The following is a 22,751-nucleotide window of genomic DNA, read 5'->3' as shown; positions in this document are numbered from 1 at the left end:
AAAATTATACATGAATCGGTCCAAATGAAAGAGCAGACAAACAAAATAAAAAAATAAATATCGTCGTCATCCAGCAGACAGGTGGCGGAGCAAAATCCAACAGTTTGTTTACTTTCGCTTACTTTGACCCACATGGTGGCGAGTCAGGATGAATCCTGAGGGAGCTCCGAGCCCTCGATAGGAAGGAAGAAGCAACTGAAAAGTCAACCAGGATGCTATAAACCGTGTACACACATCGTGACACGGCGAGCCGCCTTCCATGGTACCAAATAATCCACTTTGTTGTTCAGCAAACATCCCTCCATCTGTAGACAGGACCACATCTTCAGCTTGACGCTGTTTCTACAGCATAGTGATCTCTGTGTCGGCCTGTTTTTTCTTTCCCCCTCTGGTGCTGTAGCCAGACGAGGATAATTCACACAGTTTACGCTGCTGTGAAGCCATGATACCCAGGTCTTTGGCTCTTTACCGTGGCACAACCAAGTTGCCTTACTTCCAGCATCAATGGCGGTAGACTTTTATTGAACTTTTTTATTTGATTAAACAATTCAAATAAAAGCGGAAAGGGGAATTGAGAAAAGGGGTACACACACGCGTATGTTTAGAAAAGATTGGTAAAGTTCATAAACTGAAAATTTGAGTTGAGTTTGCTCAAGTTCTTCAGTGATAAAATGGTATGAATGCTGCTCCTGATGATCACAGGTGGCGGCTTCGTACACATATTTCATCAATATTTGAGGTGGGAATAAATGCACATTTTACAGTGAGTTTAAAGAAACTACAGTCTATTATCAAGGGAGCACAATGTCAGAGTTGTCAGATGGAGGTCATCATGTGGCAGTTTGTCATTTGATGGTGATTCTCAAACTTTTTTTCATTATTTTTTTTTCTACATTGAGTGACAAGTGAGAAAATGTTGAGCTCTTGAAGTACGGCCACTCTGGCCACCCTTAATGTACTGTAGCAGAGGCTTACCCAAGTACCTTTGAGCAGCTCTCAAAGGAGACATGTTAAGTACGTAATATAAGGATTATTTACTGATAATGCTGCCAACCACAACCACACTGTGCAAAGCAGTAGCATTATTACAGGCACTTAAACTCATCCTAACAAAGTGCAGCACATTATCACTCGGCACAGCCAGCAACAACACAGAGAGAAAAGGACGTTTTTTTTAATCAACTTTTGGAAATATATAATACTTATTTTGAAGATGAATTTCATGTTTTAGCCTCGTGGTTCTCAGGAGGGTTGAAACGGCAGCTAGATAAATCTGGGGATCGGGGGGGGTTGGTTGCCTTTCTTTTAAATGAGGAAGAGCATGTCACAGTTTCATTTTCAAATCATTTATCAGGTTTTCTTTTTGTATGGTGTGCGTTGTGGTCGAGCATGAATCATGGCATCAGGAAACTGTACCTTGTGTACCGTTCACAAGGAGAAAATGATCTCCACTGTGCCACTCTGTACGGTAGTGGATGAGTGAAGCCGGTTGCTGTAATAGCGATTATTGCTATCATCAGAATGAGACAATTAGGTTTTGTATTGAGGCAGTGACTGTAAGAAATGTCAAAGACATCTTTTGCAATATTCTTTTTTTTTTTTTTTTTTTTTTTTTTTTAAGAAACACTCACCTGTCATTGAGCGTTTTCAACCGCAAATGTAAAAGAGCTAATAAGGTGCTTTTAAGCAGAATAATCAACACAGTGAGTGGGAAAATCAAAGTCAGAAGTCAAATAAAAACAAAAAACTGATTCGATTCAGAATGTGATTTAAAGGACTGTGGCTGGTGAAATAAAAGCATGCTGCACCATCTGTTGTAGCCGTTTGGCGAGAGCAGACTGTCACATTCTGTCTCCCTTTCTCTCTTTTTCTTTTTGCTTCCCTGTTCAGGAAGTAACCTAGTAAAGACCTGGAGTCTGGTTCACTGGACTGATTGAGATGAAGTTGTTCATTTGTGAGTCTTTTTTCCATCTCCCCTTTCTCCCTCACCCACTCCGGCTCTCTGGGAGAAGACAAAATCTCTCAATCTTCTCTCCGGGCCGTGGCTCACTGGACTGATTGAAGACAGGGTTGTACGGACGGCCCGGGAGAAGGAGGGACAGAAAGACATACAGCTGATGTGGAAAGAAAGGAGGAGAGTGAAGGGAAACAAAGGGAAGTGTGAGCAGATGAAGAACAAGTGAGACAGAGTAATGAGGAACGGGAGAAGATGGACTTCGAGGCAGTTCCTGGCAGTTGCAGAGCTGTTAGCCTGACTTGTGCCTCGGGTGATTCCTGCCCCCCCCAAAGAAAAAGGAGGGATGTGGGTTTTAAAGCAATAAAGTGACATTTCCAATTACTGTCATGTTTTACACTTTTATCGGGGCCCGGATTTTTTTTTTTTTCCCTCCCTTACATTCAGAAATGCTGGACTGCAGGCAGGACACCAGGTTAAAGAGTTTGTCCTGTCAGCTCATATTGTGAAGTTCAGCCCTCCTGATAGCCGCCTGCCACACGACCCCCCAAAAAGATTGAAGAATTGTCTCAAATTGACACTTAAAAAAAAAAAAAAAAAAGGGGTTTTATGAGGCAAAACAGGAACTTGTTTCCTTTATTTTATGCCGCGTTAGTTCTTGGGTGATCGAACATTTTCAGCAGCCAAAGAAAGAGTGGATGATGATTATTTCTCAACCAGAAAAGTGGCAGCGGTGCCAAAGAAACGGTAAAGCAGAGAGGGAAATGTATTTAATTCGGTCCAATTTCATCATCTTACTCGATGTACGAGCATTTGGCTGCGGCGCTCCTCCTCACAGGGCATACGGCGAAACAGTTTCAGGACTAAAACACCAAAACTGGGACAGAGGAGCCACCGAGAAGAGCCTCAACTTTCCAGCTGGTACAGTAACAAAAAAATTATACAGCGAATCACTGTGGAAAGTCTTCACACAACAGGGAATAAGTTTCTGGATTTCTGCACTTCACCAAGTCACAGCTTGTTAGCATTATCAGGAAACCAAATGAAAGCCGAACGTCGCAGGCGAGCTGGAGGCTTCCTGTATGTCAGCATGAAGATTTAAAGAATAATAGTCTTTATTCCAAACAGTTTTTTTTTGTTGTTTTTTTTTCATTTAACAGGTCATCGGAATAAAACCAGAATTCAGTTATTCAGTTTTTAACTACCAGCTGCTACTTTGAAGGTTGATCAACAGAGGAGAAATGGCGAATGATTCATTTAAGGTCAATATTTTCCTACAGACTGGTGAAAATAAACACAAAAAGTTAATGAATTCATGTCTTCATCCTGTCTTAAACCACATCCTAAAACTTCATTTATTGAGATCTTTGAAGCAGAAATGTACTCTATTAGGATTTTATTCTCAGTTCAGTCTAATCCAGTTGTTTTTGTTTGCGTTTCTCAGCGGGATTCTTTTTTTGGAGTATGCGAGAGATGATGTGATGGATTCGTGTCGGTTAAGCCTTGTAAGTGGGATGTAACTGGCACTAAAGACATCTAACCGGATGGATGGATTAATAGACGTTTAGTAGATGTTTAATACAACTACTTCTAAACTTCACAGCTAATCAAAGTGAGCCGTATAAACTGCTGCTCACTGCACCAACACATCACAGCAATGTCAAAGTCAGCATTACGCAGAATGTAAAGACTTTTTAAATAACACTTGAAAGAATATATAGAAAACATTTTCATCTGTGTGGATTTTTGATCTCACAGAGACCTTAAACCGCAAAAGATTTTGTCTTCATTGTTCCGTTCCGTACGGAAGCAAAAGCACACATGTTCCAAATTACATTAACAGTGGCTCTTATTCCGTTGCCCATCCCTTCTGAGTAAGCCGCAGCAGCCTGACGGCACAAACAACACTCACACCCTGACCTGATGGAGGTCAGACATCCAGAATTTTATTACATGGACGTGTTTTTCCTTTTCTTGACATGTCATCATGTCTTCGGAAAAAAAGTCCCATTGTAGAACTATGCCTGTCGCTCTATTTTTGTGCCCCCCCCCCCCCCCACGATTGTATTGTCTTCACATTTCTCTCATCATAACTACGCTCACTGTGGACCCCTGTGTGGCAGCTGGTTGTATAAAGTGAGATAACTAGTAATGCACACATAATATATGTTGCAAGTAAACATGGGGATGCACGTGGGAATGCATATCTCACATCGTTGAACTGGGCAATTATCTTTGAGTTCCCCATCTGGTGAAACAACAAGTAAGTCATTTAAAAAGAAACAACTGATTGGCTATGCTGCTCAAACATTGAACTCTCCTCGCTGTCACGTGTTCGACTCAGATGCAAAGAGTTGATCAGAGCACGGTGGAGGTGCAGCAGATTCTGCATTTTTGAAGGAACATTAGAACAAGTGAGACATAGCGGAGGCGGATAAAAACCTAACACGTCTATAGTGTGGGAGCAGTTCGCATTAAGCAAAAGCAGTACGTGTGCTATCTGCAAACTATGCAAAAAATGGCTTCCAATGGTGGGAAGCACAACCTTAACGATCTCGCACCCCCCCCCCCCCCCCCCCCCCCCCCCCCCAAAAAAAATGTGTTAAAGTCTTAGATGAGGAGAAATGAGTACATCGCGATAAGTTCGGTTTTAAAGTTAGGAACATTTGTCTGTCATTTAAGTCAATGCATTGAAATAATGAGGAAAGAATGTCTTATTTATGGTTTCATTTTTATATTTATTATCGTTCTGGCAGCTCGGGTTCCTCAAGCAACAGAAAACTTTAGTTGTGCACGTTATACACACTTTGTATGTTTCTTGTGCAAGTCCTCTTGCCTCGGACCAAAAGCCTGAAAACCTTTTTTGATCTGAATTTTTTCTTTGCACTTGAAATCTTTTTTCAGTCGATAAGCAGTTCTGGAAGGCAGAAGGATGGTAAAGTGGTGGGCACTTTTTCCTCGCATCAGTGGGGTTAAAATTATTAGCTGCGGGGTGTCCTGGAGTTTACATATTCTACTTCTATCTTTGCGTTTTCGTGACGAATAAACATACTCTTTTAACAAGCTACTGTAATGGACAAACCCACAAAACTATTTAATGTCACATGCTTGTTTGACTTGTCTGGAAAAATGTTGACTGGGTTACTTTGAAAAAAATAAAAACAAACAACCAAAAAAAGCGCCACAGTGGAAGCCTGAAAGCGGTTTATGTGGGTCGCCAGAGAGTTTAACGGGTGAGGGGAAACCCTGAGACGGGTCCAAGTGTGCAGACTCAAAGTCCGGCAGTTCGTAGAGGGAGGAAGCGATGTACTTAACCGCTTTTCCCCAACGGCAGGGGGATGAGGTCGAGCGCGACATATGGGAAGAGCTGGAAAGATGGAGAGAGGAGCGAGAGAGGATGAGGAAGTCGATAATATACTTAACCTTGCTCCATACACTCCCTGTGTCCCTGTTATTGTAAGACAAGCAAGACGGAGGAACGAGGAGGGAGAGAGCGAAATGCCAAGACTGTGGAATGGAAATAGTGAAAGAGGCGGCAAAAGAAGAGATGTTTTTTTGTCAGCACAAATGTCAGAGTAGTTAAGTGTGCACAGGGCAGGCAGGGAGGCCGGGGTACAGGAAGAGCTCCATATAAGAGGGAATAGGCCAGTTTTACTGCCACATAAATCTCTTTCCCCCCTCATGGAAGGTTGTAACGCACCTCCTCCTTTTGGCTTCAGTCTGGCAGTATGTGAAAAACCTCCTTTTGACTCTTTGACTCTTATCTGCCGCTCTTTTTCTTTGCTTCATTTTTCTTACTTTCACACTCTCTTGACCCATGCCCTCCTTTTTTCACTCTTACCAAGGCTCTATATATCTCTTCCATTGGCCCTCCAGCGAGCAGGGCGACACATTAAGCATTTATTTAGACTGGTTTTAGCCTTCTGCATTTGATCCTTTTTCCCTCATCTTTTCACTGGCTTCTTATCAGGAATGCAATTTAGATAAAACTTCAATTTTGTTTGGAATTTGAATGGCAGGTTTGTTGAGCCAAGCATTGCTTCATCTATAGACCCCCTTATGCATGAAACTACAGCTTTAAATCTGCTTTTGCAGTAATATTTATTAATTCAGATTAATATTTAAACTAAATGTAATTTTTGCTGACATTGATACTTTTATACTTATTTATCCAAATACGAGTCACCAGTCAGCTTTAAATTCACATTTTTGGTCGGTTGAAGGAAACTGAGCGCCCCGGACGTTCTCACCACTCTGTGGGCCTAAAACACGACTGAATCCATATTAACAAGGTGTCCATCTGAAAATACTCAGTATTGCTGGCTTTCTCTTAGTTTATTTTGGTACTTCAAGTGCCTCTTCATCACCTTTTATAATCTGCCAGCACTCACAGATACAGATGAATATATGATGGCAGAAAAGGAAGATTATTAAAATGTCATGATAAGATGCAGACAGGTCTCGGGTGATTTCAGAGATTTAGCTTATGCGTTATCTATAACTTGTACCACTAGTGAAATGTTATGTTGTTCTGACTGTGTTGCTCGAGTGAAGAGTGAATGAGTTTGCTCAACCTGTGTATATTAATAACACAATATCACTGCAGTTAAAGTTGTACTGTTGCTACCAAATGTAAAATGCCAAGGAAATAGTGAAACTTTAGCATACAATCACAATAGTCAACATCAATATTTGGGTTTTAAATGTTGAAACGTGAGCCACTGTCCTCCATGCAGCACTCTGGAGAGGATGAATTTCACCCTGTAACTGTTGAGCATCAGCTTCTTTCAGATCCACCAAAGTTAGCCGGTCTTGCTGGATCATCGTCGTGATGAGTGGAGCCGTCTGTCAGTACAGGTTACTGTACACATGTTTGGGTTGTTGTGGTTGTGCATCGTGTGAGACAAAAGATTTCTGGTGTCGACTATTAAAGAGGCGGATGTTTGAACATTTAGCTGATTTAGATGGATTACCTATTGGATTAACCTTACCCTAACCTTAACTGACATAAAATCAGGGGGAACATGCACACGTCAATTCAAACGATACCGTCATCTGTGAGGTGTCAGTTTGAACTACTGCCCCAGTGTCACTCACTTAAAGTTTGATCATTATCACGGTCATCCAACGTATTCAAACGTAGAAGCTTTCAGTGTGGATGTACAGAAAGTGTCTGCGCGTCATTGAACGGCAGGAAATACGGTGTTGATTCGCCATGAGCTGGAAAAACTTATTTTTGGTGTAAAAGTTCATCTCGCGTTTTGCTTTTGTTAATAAACTCTGACACTCCACAGCAGGGCTGGTCAAGTAATTTTCCCAAGTGGGCACATGGAAGTTTAGGACTACTGAGTCAAAAACGTCACTCTCTTATGCTCAATGCGACTATTTCTCTTCTTAAAGGGCCTTGTGGTTTTGTAGGAATCCCTGATGGGAAAATGCTGACAGGAGATGCTTGTAGGTCGCTGATCTGCATCTGTCAAACTCTTTTCTTTGCATGTTTTGTCTGATATGAGTGATTCAAACTAATTCTTCAACGTTGTAAAAAGTAAAAATTGAGTTGACGATCTGTTTGTTTAGAATTTTGTGACACCCGTTTCAAATAATTTGGTATACTGAGCCATTGTAGATCCATTATCTTTTCTTATATTTGACAGCTAATTCATTCAAATTCGCCAATGAGTTTTGCACTCGTGTTGATTTTTTTTTGATTAAAAACATGAAAAAAAGTTTGAGCTGATCACACATGATGATTCATTTAGAATTAAAAACGAAACATGTGTTCAATTTCAGCTTTTTCTAAGAAAGGAAATATTTTAAAAACATGTAGTGCATTTTATTGCTTTTAAAGATACACTATTTGATTCATATCCAACCTTTTCCTCCTTGATGTACTCAGTCTTCTCTGTAATGTTCCTCCTTTGTGCCGGTAACATGTCCTTTATTTATTTCATCTTATTCCTCTCTCTGTGAGTCGTCCTTCCTCATCACCGCTATCTCCCTCTCAGTTCAGTTCTTCCTTTCTCCTTGCGTAGCACTGAAATGAAACTCATACTTCACAGTGTCAGAACATAAGTAGAGCCATTAAAACTGCTCTGAGCTGTTGTTACTTTGTAAATTGCAGTGGAATTGCTTTCTCTATGTAGCACTTCACATTAGTTACAAAGCAAGTGTAATTGTGGACTTATTTAAATGGTGGTTGAGGCAAGTGGCAAAACTTTTTTTTTTTGGTTTTGTTTTTGCACTTACAAGTGATTTTTAATTTTGCTTCAAAGCGCATGTAAATAATTCAGTCAAAAAAAGTAGTGATGTTGTTCTCCTCCATCTTGAACACTGATTATTTACCCGATGCTGTTCATCATTGAACTCTCACCTCGGATGAGTTAACTGAAACATGTTGCTCTCTCGTTTTGCTGTTGGATTATTTAAGTTGGGATCTTTGACATGTTGATTCTCATATCATCAGGTAACGTTGAGGCGTCCCGGCCGTCTTTTTTTTTCTTGGATGAGAATTTTCCGGAAATTTCTCAAACCAACATTTTGTACTGACACTTCAGTTCTTTCCACATAATAGATTTTACCCTGTTGGGATATGTGTTTTATTACCACCACTAAATGAATATACATTTTCCTGTTTATTTTACATTGAATCTATTGTTGGGTCTTTTATAGCTCATCACCGCAATACAAAAGCCACACGCTGCGAGTCAAGCAGCCTGTTGCTCACTTGCTCTCCTTGTGGCTCGTGTGTCTCTGTGGTGGCGTGTGCAGTCGCAGTGGCTTGTGGGTTTGTGCTGTAGCTTTTGTACTTGTCTTGTGGAACAGTGCACATACTAACCAGCTCCTTGAAATCAATTAGAAAATAATGAAATATGGTGGTAATGTCCCACATGTTTATCTGTGTCATCCAAGGGAAAAAAGTTTGAGTTAGGTGTTCGCAGCCTTATACTTTTAATAATTCAGAAAATTTTAATATGGGATGGGATGGGTCCACTGTGCAAAATCAAATGTCTGTTGTGACGACCCCTGAAGGCAGCAAAGAAAACTCATCCTCATCTGTGGAACTGAATTTCACAATTCCCATTCTCACATTTGGCTTCTCTTGATTTGAAAGACGAAGTAACAAATGAACAAAATAATGGTAGCTCACGAGAGAATTTCCTTTTTGAGAGTTTTTATTATGAGGAAACACTACTGCTATGCGCCTTGGGTTGACTTTATAATAACGAAAAAAGGAGAACGCACAAGAATTAAAGAGCCGCTCCTATGTCAGGGTTTCAGCCGGGCACAGTCACAACGATACTAATACAGAATGAAATCGTAACCCGCTTGTACAAGGACTCCCACGATATGTGAAGAAGTGGAACAACTGTAATATTGTGAAGTTCCCAGCGAGTCCGAGGCGCTAATGTGTAACGGTGATCAACTCCGTTTATTCTGGCAGGCTGCCCGCTGGAGGCTCTGACAGATTGGTGCCATCGGCGCATTATTTCATTAACACTTGTGTTTTCATGGCGAACATCTTCTCACTCGTCGTTTTTCTCTCTCTTTTTGCCCCCCCTTCCTACCTCCTCTTCTGCCCCCCCCCCCCCCCCCCCCCCCCCCCCCCCCCCCCCTGCCTGCCTGCCACCCCCCTGACAGATGGAGAGCGAAAAGAAGAGGAGAAAATACTCCACGAGCAGCAATGACTCTGACACCACTGACAGTAAGTTGGAGAGGGAGGAATTCAGAGAATTTGTGTGCGCGTGTGCGTGTGTGCGTGTGTGTGTGCGTGTGTGTGCGTGCGTGTGCGTGCGTGTGCGTGTGTGTGTGTGTGTGTGTGTGTGTGGGAAACAGCCAATGTGAGGTAAAGTGAGTTCCTCTGCTGCTGTTGTACAGAGAGCGGCCTGATTTTAGTCAGCTCCCACAGAGGACTCCTCACATTCGTTCTGCATGCAGACTTTCCTCCTGTCTCACTGGTTGTTTTTTTTCACTTCCTCTGCTCATTAAGACTTCCCGTTTTAAACCGCGGCTACAGTACAAATATAAGTACAGCAGCCGTCACGTATGACACGAAATAGCGCTTGCAGTGAGATGTGTTGACAGTGAAGTCATAATAATTTGAGTAAAATGTCTGACTTTATTGGGAAATTACATTTTTCTTTGACACTGTTAAGGTAAACTAATGGATTACCATTTCCTGTTTGTCGGTCTGTCTGTGAGGAAACAAAAAAGTAATTTCGTGGGAATTGTAGTAGCCATCGATCTATCCATACTACTTTCTGGTCACAGGGGGCTGACCAAATTAAAAACTTGTTTGTTTTTTGTCATGAAACCACACATATGCTTGCAGACAACAATATGCTAAACATCAACAATAGCGGGTGCACAGATATTCGTATGGACAGACGACAAAGTTAAAATTCCTATTACGATTGAACTATCAAACTACCAAGTCCCAGGAGACTATGGACCGGTAAACAAACACTGTTGTAATTGTCCATCGACTCGTGCGCGTGCAGAACAACAATGTACCACAGCCGTGGTGCGCAGCAGCAGCGTTTCAGGAAAGTTGCGTTTTTCACTGTTTACACGGCAATGGAACCCAATCGTTTTTTGAAAAGTTCCTCCTTGGAGCTGTTTTCAAAAAGTTGCATTTTCAGTGACTCTGAGCATCGTTGTCATGTAAACAGACGCCTAAAACACGACGAGAGTTCTGAATTTTCACTTGAAATTGTTGCTGCTTAGTGTGGAGTTTGCATGTTCTACTGACGCACGCAGTCTAAATACATCAGTGAGGTTAAGGAATGTTGGTTTAGAAGAATATAATAGCTGAATGTGATATCGCATGTGGAGATTAATTAGAAACTGGAAGCTTGTCTTCATCCTTTTTACGTAATGATGCTGTTAACAGTAAATAAATATGTCGGTGGACTGTTTGTTTAGGAGTGGAAAATGTAATTATTGGAAGCGGGAGGCACAGGTGGTGATGAATGTTGATGGTCTTTGTTCGCTTCGGAGTCAGTGGGAGCCTCACGCTCAATGCGTTTTGATCGCTTTCATTAAGTTTTTTTTTTGTTGTTGATTTGCTGGACTCCAGCAAACTGGGAGCAAACTGAACAGATCTGTGAGTGATTCGATCTATTGTGGAGACATGTCAGAAACAAGCAGTAGATTGACTCCTGCTGATAAAGTGGAATTTAATAACGTTAACGAAACGTGGCGCTCCAGAAATAAGTGAACAATTAGATATAGATGTATTTGGAACAATATAAACCAGAAAGAAGTGGTTGAGTTGAACAAAAAAGAAAAAAAAAAAACACAACGCAGGTATATCTCACCGCAGGTGCACTCTTCAGTCTTTTTGATGTGACATTCACGGAGCTCATTTCACTTCTTCAACGAAACAGTCTTTATTTAACCACCCGCGGCACTGTGAGCTGCTCCGTCCTTCATCGTAAGTTTCCATTGTCTTGTGACAATGATCACCTGGAAAAAGTAGCATGAAATTGATTGTCCAAGAAACAGAGATTGGATTTGCTGCAGTTTTACTGAACTGGAGTTCTTTCGCTGGAACTTTGTGTGGTGATCTTTGCTTGCAGGACGCCTGCAGATCTCAGCTCGAGCTCGGTCCAGGAGCCTTCCGAGCTGACGCTTTCGTAAATCAGGCACTTAAGACACACAGACTGTGGCTGCAAAGTCAATAAAACCCACATCTCACATTTGTGGTGCTCAATTTACTTAGCGAGTCAGGCCTTATGTGCTTTGGAAGTCATTCGCTGGCAGTGTGATAAATGGATATTAGACGAAGAATGCATAGTTTGACAGGCTGATATGTTTTCTTCCCAGAGTCATGACACAGACTCAAATAAGCACTTATAAACAGAGTGGCAGACAGGCAGCTATGAAGAGATATTCTGCATGATGTTGGGAACATCTGGCCAGACTACCACATTACCATCGCTGGCAGCTTCGGCTGGAAATTCAGCTGATAATAAACAGCCTTTGACATGCAATGTTCCACAAGCACACTTGGCTCTCACAACTGATCTTCCAAAAAAAAATAAAAAATTAAGAAAAAAAATTAAGGTTTAGTCAGCTAGCAATTTTAATCTAATTTTGAATGCAATTCTTTTTGGCTTCTATCAGCTCAGCATGAATAATTCTTGGCGTTTGGCAGTGGGAAACAGATATATTTGTTTGGCCATTCTCATGGCACTGTCAGGCCAGAAAGGAATGAAAGTTAAACACTTTAGTGAATCACAACGTAAAAGAAGGCAAGATACTTTTGGATTGGCCTTCCCAAACTCTGTTGATTTTCATTAGTTTTATTCTCAGTTAAAGTAGTTAAAATAAACACAGAATTGTGTTACGTAATGACAAACCAGATGCAATAGTTTTGTCAGTTTGGTGCCAGGAATGAAGACGACAATTTTTCAGATGTCTGGCTGAGTACTTATGAATCATTCTTGTGTAAAAAAAAAAAAATCCAATTTCAATTAGGAAATATTACAAATAAAAGACAAAAAACAAAAAAACTTTTTTTCCACGTTTTTTTTTTTTTAACCACAAAAATGACAGCAGATGCATTGATTTAATATAATATAAACCTGTAGGCTCTATATTTAAAAACGTTAATAGCCGATGTTAATTCCAGATCTACAGACAGAGGATTTCTGAATTGGCCAGCCAGCCAAACTTCAATCCAGCTGTTTACACCACAGGTTGAATTGACCTCTGGTCAGGTTGGACTGTTCTGTGGTCACAGGTCTGCATGTATAATGTCTTTTACAGCAGGTTTAACAGGCTGCTTTTCAAGACCTGACCGAACCACCCCTGTGCTGAAGGCCTTGCGGCCGGCTTCATAACCAGCCCTAAGCTGTTGGCGTCCCCTGGCCAGTGCAGTGTGGGCTCCAGCTGCATCTGTTCACTGCAAGTTATCAGGTTTCTAATTGAAGGATGCCCATGATAATTTTGGCTGCTGTGCACCAAGCGCGGCTTTTAATTAACACACGGCCATGATGGTAACCTCCAACTGTGCCGCGGCCTGTTTGGTTATCTGGCCACAGTGATGGAGTCCTGCAGCTGCCTTATGTGGGTTGTGTGGATGCAACCCCCCCCCCCACACACACACACACTCACACGCACACACACACACACACACACACACACACACACACACACACACACACACACACACACACACACACACACACACACACACACACACACACTGGAATGCAGAGGCTTGTACTCACTAAAAGAAAGGGTCCAGCAGATTAGAGGACAATCCCACCAAATATTTTTAAATCTACAACACGCATACGCACATAACAACTACCGCTCCCGCAGAGTCATGTGCCGCTGATACACGCACGCCGACTTTGTTAGGAGGCTGCTTTGACTTTCATTCACGGTGGACACGCTAACGCTCGTATAAATCATGACTGTTACCCTGACCGCAGGATCCTTCGCCTCATTAAGAATGTGTTTGTCTTGTTTTTGTTCCCAAAAATCGCAGACTGACAATCTACTTTTCTGTCTAATACTGTGACAAATAATAAGGCGAACAACACTGTCTTGGTAGGGAGCAGTTTAACTTTCAGAGCAAATTTAGTCCTCCCACTGTCTGACATTCACAATCTACCACAAAGCTTTCTTATGTATGAGATAGTTGAACAACTCCAAACTAAAACCTAGCATTTACATGAACTCTGTACTAAATACCACTTTGCTCTTAACTGAAATGATGCCTTTAAATTTGAAACTGGCACTTGTTTGTGAGTGCAATTGTGATGTTGTAACTTGAGCTCCCTCTCGTTTTTGTATAGATGTTGGTTGTGTGATAAACCAAAATAAGAAAATAGCTGCCAATGTATTGTGTGGTATGTTCTGGTACAGTTAACTTTTACTTGAATGAAGCTGCACATGAAGATTGATGGATGGAGATAAGATCTCTTTCGGCCCCGTTTAAATGACAACGGTGCTCGGAGCCGCTGAACAGTGGAACTTTTTGAAAATGCTCTCCGAGAAAACAGCAAAAAACACAACTTTTCTAAAACGCTGCTACTGTGCATGTGCACCACGGCTGTAGTAAATAGTTCTTCTGTACATGTGCTAGTAGATGGACAATAACAACAATGTTTGCTCCAGTGTCATGACTCCCAGTCCATCTTCTCCTGGGACTGTAGTTGTATAGTTGACAATCACCCATAATAACAATCCAGCTTAGTTGTCTGTCCATACGAATGTCTGTGTACTCGCCATTGTTAAAGTTGGTAGCGTTTGTGGTTTCATCATCATAAAAAAAAAATTAAAAATCAACAACAGCGACAAGTGACCCAACATGAAAATGACATCGTTTTGTAAACGTTGCTGTGTAAACATGAAACTAATCAAAAACAATGCGTTTTCACTTGAAATGTGAGAAAAAGCAGTCGGGATTCCCTTCAGGTTTTCTGCCCCTCGGATACATATAAAGCTGTGAGTTGGATATGGATTATTAAAAAAAAAAAAAAAAAAGTTCTGTGTTGTAACTTTTTGAGTACTAATCTTTACTTTGGTACAAAATGGGGAAACCAAATAATGTCGTCGCCACCCGTCGGAAACCGCCAAGTGAAAATGTACTCGTTTGACAAACAAACACAAGGCTGCAGTCTGAATACGTTTGAGTATCTGAATGTTATAATGGATACACAGAATTGTGCAACTCAGTTGAAAGGCTGAATCTGCGTGAGCAAATCGCGATGGTTGACTGCGCATGCATATATCAAATAAATCTTCAATGCGCTACATGCAGTGTATATTCAGTTGTGTCTCACTACCATGTATGCATGCATGGGGTGTTTGTTAGGGGGCGGGAAAGGGAGTCGGTGATTTTGACGACAGGCCTGACAGCAGCTCTCTGCCCTCGGCACAGTTAGTTGTTCGCGCGTCACCAGTAAAATTAGCATGGTGGCAGTACGGCTGGTGGTGGCAAGGGGAATATGGAGAGTGGGAGGCAGCACACACAGGCACACTCGCATAGAGTCACGGTCACAATGTGCTACATTACACAGTATTGTGTTTTCTATTATGCCAGTGTGATGTAATTTAATTGGCAATTTGATGCCTTTTTTAATGACAGTCTTCTTCACAGTGCACACATGAAAATAAGCTTTTATCTTTCATCTGTTGCCGAGATTTTTGTGATTTAAGAAAATGGAATAAATCAAATTACACGCTCACTTGTTCTCTCTCTTTTCCTCTTATTAAAGCCTATATACACATACATTAGTGTACGTGCACGTGGAAAAACCCCCCAAAAAAACAACCCATGCAGGGCTGTTAATTGAAGTAGTGGGTGGGATTGGCTCTAGTGTCTGGTTAATTGCATTTAAGTTATGTATTAATGAGGTTGTAAAGGACCACTGTGGACTAACAGCTTAACAAGATGCTATTTATACTGTCATTACTTATTAAAGCTCTTAATAGATCATCATCAGTCTGCTTCAATTAGAAGTCTGACTCAGAGTAGTGGTACTGCTTCGAGAACGGCTTTTTGTTTGGCTGCTTTCTTTGTCGCGTTTGAACTGTCTCCAGTCACTGTGAATTACAAGTGTTACAACTGGTGTCACACTCATTCAAAAAACTTCTGATGAGGAGCTTTTTTTTTTTTTTTTTTAGCTCTCTGACAGGTAACAAAGTTTCTGCCGCTTCATGATTGCTACAAGGCTTTAATCAAGGATGTCTTGTGAAACAATTCAATTCCTTTGGTTTGAATTCAAGTACATGAGGCCAGATCATCAGCCAGAGTCCTGTTCTTCATTTTGCCTACATTTGCACTCACTGAACATCTTTGACTAATCAGACACAGACTAAATTGATTATCACTCCAAATATCTCAAGATTGGAACACATTTACTTCCGAGCTGTGTATTGACAAAGACAATCAGAAAAGCTTTGTGTCTCTGTTTGAACAAATTATTTCTCTTGACATCACACCAACCATGTTTGTCCTTTTTTTTTTGTTTTTTTCTTTCTTTCTTTCTTTCTTTTTGCAGGTCAAGTGACGTCGTGGTCCAAGTCTTCTAAAAATACGGGCACCAGCAGCACATGGGTCCGGCACCAGCACCAGAAACCATCAGAAGTAAGTTTGTGAGGAACTTTGGTCCTGTGACTCTGGCGGGTTTGATTCTCTTTGTATTTGACCGTCACAAGCCTGCAGTTTTGTCCCACTTCAGTGCCGCATGCAAAATACATTTGTTGTGGTTTTGCCCAGTTTTCATACATGGTTTAAGCCATGCATTTTCTCTGGAGTGGTTTGCACCATTTGTAATCCCTTTTTATGAAATGAATTGGAGGAAACGTGCAAAATCTGCAGCCAGCTGAAACTCTGGATTAATGCGTGTGGTTTCTGCACAGGCTCATGTGTCACAGCAGCTGCAGCCGATAAATGCCTGAGGTGGCAACGGCACACTCATTCCTGAGTAGAAGTGCAAATACTTGTGCAAAATAACTGGTAAAAGTAGAACCGCTCGGATTAATAAAGTGTCTACTTGAGGAAGAGTAAAAAGGTCAAGGTTTTCAACTGTACAAAAGTGAAAAGTGATACTTTTTATTGGCTGTTGCTTGGATGGGGAATGTGTTTCAAGTTGCTTGGATGTTTTTCCTCTTATGCCTGTGATGCATAAACTGTACTGACAGATACACAAAGGTTTTATCTTTCATCTCATCTGCTCAGGCTGAAATCAGTGTCGCTAATTCAAAGTTCCACATTCATTACTACTCTCTTTTAAAAATGTGAATATATATTTTTGCGTTAAAATGTTGGGTCATTAATGTAAAAAATGAGTGACAAAAATTGATTCTGACGAAAAATAAAAGAATGGATGTTAAGCCCTTAAATGAAATAAGTTATTTTTATTGAAAGTAACAGGATAGAAGGGTAAAACTATTACAAACTTATAATAATTATAAAAAGATTTCAAATACACTATAATGTAGAACACTGTCATAGTAAACATCGGTGTTTCCTCAAAGCCTCAACAATTCAATACACAGTTAAAATTGGTGTGTTTTATATTGAAAACAGGAAGCTCGTTCGTGTTGCTGCCAGTATTTTTCTCCGTATTGACTGTTTCTCTCTTCACGTCTTAAACGTTGGGTCGTCCTCCTTGAAGGTTAAGGTGTTTATTTGCAAATGGAATGAATAAAGGTAGAAAGTTGTTTGAAAAATAAAGAACGTAGTAAAGCACAGATATCTGCCAATAATCCACTTTATCGCAGTGAAGAAGAATTCGCACTTTGTACCATCAGCTATGCGCTGCAGGCCTTTGTAGATAGTTACAGTGTTGCTTAACTAAATACATTTCTGTTAATCCAAGACAAACTTCATGAATTAGCCTTCTAGTTTTAATATTGCAAAAGCAGCTGCAGTTGTATATGAGCGAAACAAACACTTCTGTCCAATGTAAATACAGTCATCTCCGTCACCACAGCTACATCAACCATGCACGCTGATGGCACAAATTGGGGTGGCTAAAGTACCAGGTTGGGACATCCATATGGTCATGATGAATGATCCCAAGGGCTCTCAAATGACCACCCTGAGGAAAAAACTGGCATAATCCGGTTGGAAAATGGTGCTCTCGACCAGTTGTGGCAAGGCACTGCCTGCCACAGTCACACATTCCTCCCACTTCGTCGCTGAAGTGGGTTCAAATCTGTTTAGGGAGAACTCGTCTCCTGCTGTTTGAAGAATTTGCCTCCAAAAATAATTTCTACCATTTGGAAGGAACTACCTCCACCTCCAAAAAAAAAAAAAGAAAAAATTGAAGGAAGGAAGAACTGAATGAAGAACTGTTCAATGACAAAGATCTCTTCACAAATTGAATTTATACCGTTTCAAAGGGTAATTTGTTTCACCTCCGCTGTGATTCCTCCCCATCTTTTCTCCGGGAAACTGAAAAAGCGGAGGAGCACAAATGATTTTTTTTATTTAAATTTTTTTTGTGAAACTTTTCAAAGGAGAATGAATAAAGCTAAAATGGCATGCATGGCCCCAAACCACCCTGAAGTACAAGTCATCAACAGAGCATCTGTCAGGGTTGTGCATTTGAAGCTTCCTCCCCCTCAGCTCTATCCAGTTAACCACAGGCTGTTTGGAAGGTCCTGTCAGCAATCAGACTCTCAGTAATTACTACTGTAGCTCTTTGCTCTGACCCGGGCCTCAGCTGAAGAGCCAGGGGCCACGTTCCCTTTCATAATGCAGCCTCCTGGCTCCGGGGCATGCTGCTCTTTCATAAAATGATGTTTTACAGTCATCTTCTTTTTTTTTTTTTTCTTGCGTTTTTGTTTTGGGGGGGGGGGGGGTGTGTGTGTGTGAGTGACAGGGGAGAGCTTGAGCAAACGAAAAGGGCGGGTGACACCTGACAAAGGCTCAGTGTAAAGTTCTAAACCCGAGAGCAGCAAGTGCATCCGAAGAGTTGTCAGAAAAGCTTAACACGGTAAGTGTGAAAAGTGCTGCTCGAGAGGCATTGACAAATCTCGCCGCTTTTCCCCCCTTTCTATTCTTTAGCTATTACCACTTTTTGAAATAGCTCAGATGACATCAATAACTTGATGATGTCATGTCTTTGTGAAGTCAAAATCCCAGATTTGGCTGTAGTTCATCACAAGAAGTATGCTCTTGGTTTATTTACCCCACCTAATGCTGCCTTCATGCCTCAGATGAACTGTCACACACGTCTGACCAACATTTCTAACTTTGGAACAGATTGTTTATTCTCACTTTTTCCCAAACTAGACAATCATGCACACCATACATTACGACGCACCAGGCGTAAAAACTAGGTGGCGCAGTTTATTTGCAGCACGCCAAAATCTGGACTGAGCTGAACCGAGAATCTTCTTGACTTCTACATGGTAATTACACCAGTGGTGGTATTTTCAAAGGGCAGCTCGTATTTTGACAGCCAGTTGATGAAGTGACAAAGGGAGCCGTCTGTGAGAAAGATTACAAGTTGAACCCCTCAGTGACGAGCAGTCAACACTCCCATCAGTTGTAGTGATGACTATCGGCCACGTGCGGAGTGTCTTGAGGCAGTTGCAGCAACTTGAATGTCGAACAACCCGAAGGTCATGAACTTCTGTTCCTCTTGTTCTGCTAATGATGATACACGCGGGATCTTTGCAGCCAAAGTTGTCAGTTTCAGTCCTATTTCATTTTTCTTTGTCATTTTTCTTTATCTGGAAGGTTTCTGCTCGTAACCACTTTAGCTCATTTCTGTGGGATTTTAAAGATGGTGGATAGTCAGGAAGAATCTAGTCCATGCAGCTTTTAGAGAAGAGCAAGCCATCTATTTTTGGATTTCTTTTTTTTTTTTAAAGGGATTGAGTGTTTTACTTCCTTGACCTGATTAATCAGAAAAGGTGAAGAGGCATTCTTTGTATCTGAGTAGATAAATTTGGTTAATATAGATCAACAACTTCCAAATGTCACATTTACATGTGGCATTTGGTGTTGGAATTGTTGAAGTAGCCTGCAAAGCTACCCTGCTTGTTAGTTCCATTTCAAAATAAAGCATCTGGTTTTTAACCTCAGACGAGGTTCGACTGGCGTTTTTCCTACCTTTGCTCGCTTATCAGATCAGTGCCTTCATTAGGCTTTTCTGAAACACGTGGCAGGTTTTTTTTTCTAGTTTGAAAAAAAAAGACCAGATATATCTGAAACTAAGTGCTTTTGAAAATGAGCAATACTTTCACAAAGTTGAAAAGGTGATGTTTTTAGGAAATGGAAAACATACGGATCCTAGTATCTCTGCTGAGAAGGAAATTAAACAGTGGCTCACAATGTGGGCGAGTTTATGGGATGATGCTCACTCTGGGTTGAGGGAGGTGTGGCAGATGGTAAACACTCTGGTCTTGTAATGACAACGTAGCTCTTTTCTAAAAATGAGCCTTCTCTATTTGCGCCTTCCACTCCACGCTTGACTTTTCTTAGAAGTGGTTTGAATGGTTTCACTTGGCGGAAGGAGGACATCGTCAAATACTTCCTCTCTCTCTTCGTATAACTGTTTTTATCTCGGTTTAAAAGAGGGTGGAAATTGAAAAGAAATGCAGCAATATTATAGACAAACAGGAAGTAATTGTGACAAACAATGGTTAGAAGCGCCTTTTGAGGGTTGAAAGAAAAGGCAGCGGCAGGAAGCCGAGCAGGTCGAATTGCTGATGCTCACTGCACAGAGGAAGCGCACGTTAAAATGATGCACTGCAATGCAACGCCGCTGCAGTGACACCGACTCACCCAGTCAAGAGCGAGGACTCTGTTTTAAGATGCGTTTGGCCTCATCTCTTGTGACAAAAGCAAAGCTCCCCTTTCTTCAGAGAAATTCCCCGACTCTTCCCCCGAGGTTTGTGTGACACTTGTCAAAACACTGTAACACGGGCAGAGGACACACACACACACACACACACACACACACACACACACACACACACACACACACACACACACACACACACACACACACACACACACACACACACATACACACACGCCGCACGAGGAAGCTTGTCACAATGTATCGTGACAGAAACACACACCACTTTTCCCTCTGGGGGGTTTCCTCTGGGCCTGTGGCATTGAAATTTTGTATCACATAGTCAGATGGAGATTGTCAGTAATCAGATTCCTCGTTTCCTTTGAATCTTTCATTTTTTTCTATGTGGTTGTTTTTACAATGAAAGTCGGTGTGCATAGGTCTTCTTTATACACAATCAAAATGAGCAAATATGAGCAATAATAGGAACCAGACTTTTACCACTTGATGTTTAATAGCTTTTCTTCATGTTGTCCAGCATTTTAATGAGGATTGTTGGTTGTTAAGGAGATCTGAGTTTTTTAGTTTTTTTTTTATCAATAGAAAAGTTTTGGATTACACTTAATACCAGACCAAGTGTGCACATGATGGTTTGATTTCAGTGTAAATGTGGAAAATGTAGTTCATTGTGCCATATGGTTACAGGGTGAATCAAATGATTGTGATTTTAACTGAAATTCAACGTTTCTGCATTAGTGCGGCTCGGAGCACGAATGAGCTGTGAAGCATTAGTCCCCATGCCAAACTATGGTCTAATGATCTGTTCTAATTGTATGAGTTATATCACGAGCACAGTACTAATTTGTGACATTATACAGTTTACAACTTGGCAGTTAGTAAAAAGCTGTGGCTCGCAATCAGCCCAACAGTTAATAAGTATGAATTAATCCATTCTCGCTGCTGAGGAAGAAAGCAGGTTGATGTGAAGTCCCTGGCAAAGACGGCAAAGGGAAAGGCACTCTATAATTTCCTTTTATTTTAAAGGCCGTTTTTTTCCCCCCTAATCAGTCACAACGAAAGTCTGTGATTTTTCATTTACTCATATTTTCTTACATGTCGTGTTTTGTCTGTTGAAATGACTGTATGGAAGCAGATGTTGTGGAGTCTAATACAAGGAGACGTAATTAGACATGCTCAGTAAGAACATGCAACGTCTACACAGAAACACTACAAGATAGAATCAAACAGGTCTTGATGCTGTGAGGACAAAATGCTTCTTGCCTGTAACATCACAGTTCGTACGTAAAGCTCTTTAACAGATGTAATTGTCGATAGCCAAATTAAAATAAGTTTCACATTGTGGTTTGTGTGCATAAATCGCATTTTTCAGTCCTTGGAATGGCAGTATTTATCATATATATGAGGATATTATGAGATAACTCTGAGCTGCATGTAAATTTCGAATTTATATAAAATCTAATTGAACTGGTATCAAACTCATGACTGCTGTGCTGCAGTGTTTCTGTCCTGAGGTGAAGAGAAAAGGTACTGTTAATGTGTTTACACACACGCACACGCACACGCACGCACGCACGCACGCACACTGTCCATGGCACTCCACGCCACAGTAATACAATAGAGATGGTAAATCCAGTTACCAATTAGAAACCTCGTCTGTTTGAACAGAACTGTTCCATTTAATCTGATCCGGTGTCAGCTTCCTGCTCATTAGCATTACCAAAGATACCAGTTGCCGCCGCTATAGAGCAGCGAGTCGTTCGAAGAGGAGAATCCCTCACTTCTTACAGTGAGACTGAACGGAGAAGCTTCACTGTTGAATGATGTAAACATGGAACATCTAGAGGATGACGGAAATACTGTTTCTTTTTCATCGCACCAAAACAAATGTAAGTAAACTTCTGTTCACATGACTGTAAAAACACACAAAAAAACCCTCACAAACTGATAATCAGTAGTCGGTCAAATAGCAATCAGATAATCACAGTAATTGGATCTGATGCTTTTTTTGGTGCAAGTACATAATAACACAAGGCTCAAACATCCTCTTGTTTTTAAAACATCTGGCCTTGTTTCGTTGAACACATTTGAACGTTAGTGGTGCTGAGGATTTTCATTTAACATGAATTTGGTCTCCTTACTCTAAAAGTGGCTGCCACTCATCCTGTTGTTGTTTAGAATTTTTTTTTTTATAATGTCATTTGCTTCTGTTATGTCTAGTCGCAAGTCTTTTCTACTTTTTTTTTTTTTTTACCTTTAAAGTAAATGAGCAGAAGGAGATATATCAGATTTGGTACACATGCGGAAACATCAGAGAATTGGGGAGAAGTCTGCATTAATCCAATTCTTTTCATCATCATATATCTGCTTTTATTTGATAAAGCATATCACATTATTCTGTTTACATGAATAATTTGACAACTGAAGAAATAGATAGTGATCAGATGTTTAGTGTTCGTATAAACAGACTCAGAGACATGTGTTTACTGTATTTTTCAGTC

General features: G+C 40.9%; 1 protein-coding gene across 2 annotated transcripts in view; it reads left to right on the top strand.

The window, feature by feature from the left end:
- The window catches only part of jade2 (jade family PHD finger 2), a 182,979-nt gene that overhangs the window by 20,531 nt on the left and 139,697 nt on the right, over nucleotides 1–22,751 (top strand). For both annotated transcript variants that reach the window (XM_080483927.1, XM_080483928.1), the window contains 2 exons: nucleotides 9,593–9,656; nucleotides 15,973–16,058. In XM_080483927.1, the coding sequence (XP_080340053.1) occupies nucleotides 9,593–9,656; nucleotides 15,973–16,058 (150 nt within the window). The remainder of the gene's footprint in view (nucleotides 1–9,592; nucleotides 9,657–15,972; nucleotides 16,059–22,751) is intronic.

Source organism: Lipophrys pholis, assembly GCF_963383615.2.
Source record: "Lipophrys pholis genome assembly, chromosome: 16".
In the NCBI taxonomy this organism is placed as follows: domain Eukaryota; kingdom Metazoa; phylum Chordata; class Actinopteri; order Blenniiformes; family Blenniidae; genus Lipophrys; species Lipophrys pholis.
Note: the sequence above shows the minus strand (reverse complement) of the source record. Positions and strands in the feature narration are given on the sequence as shown.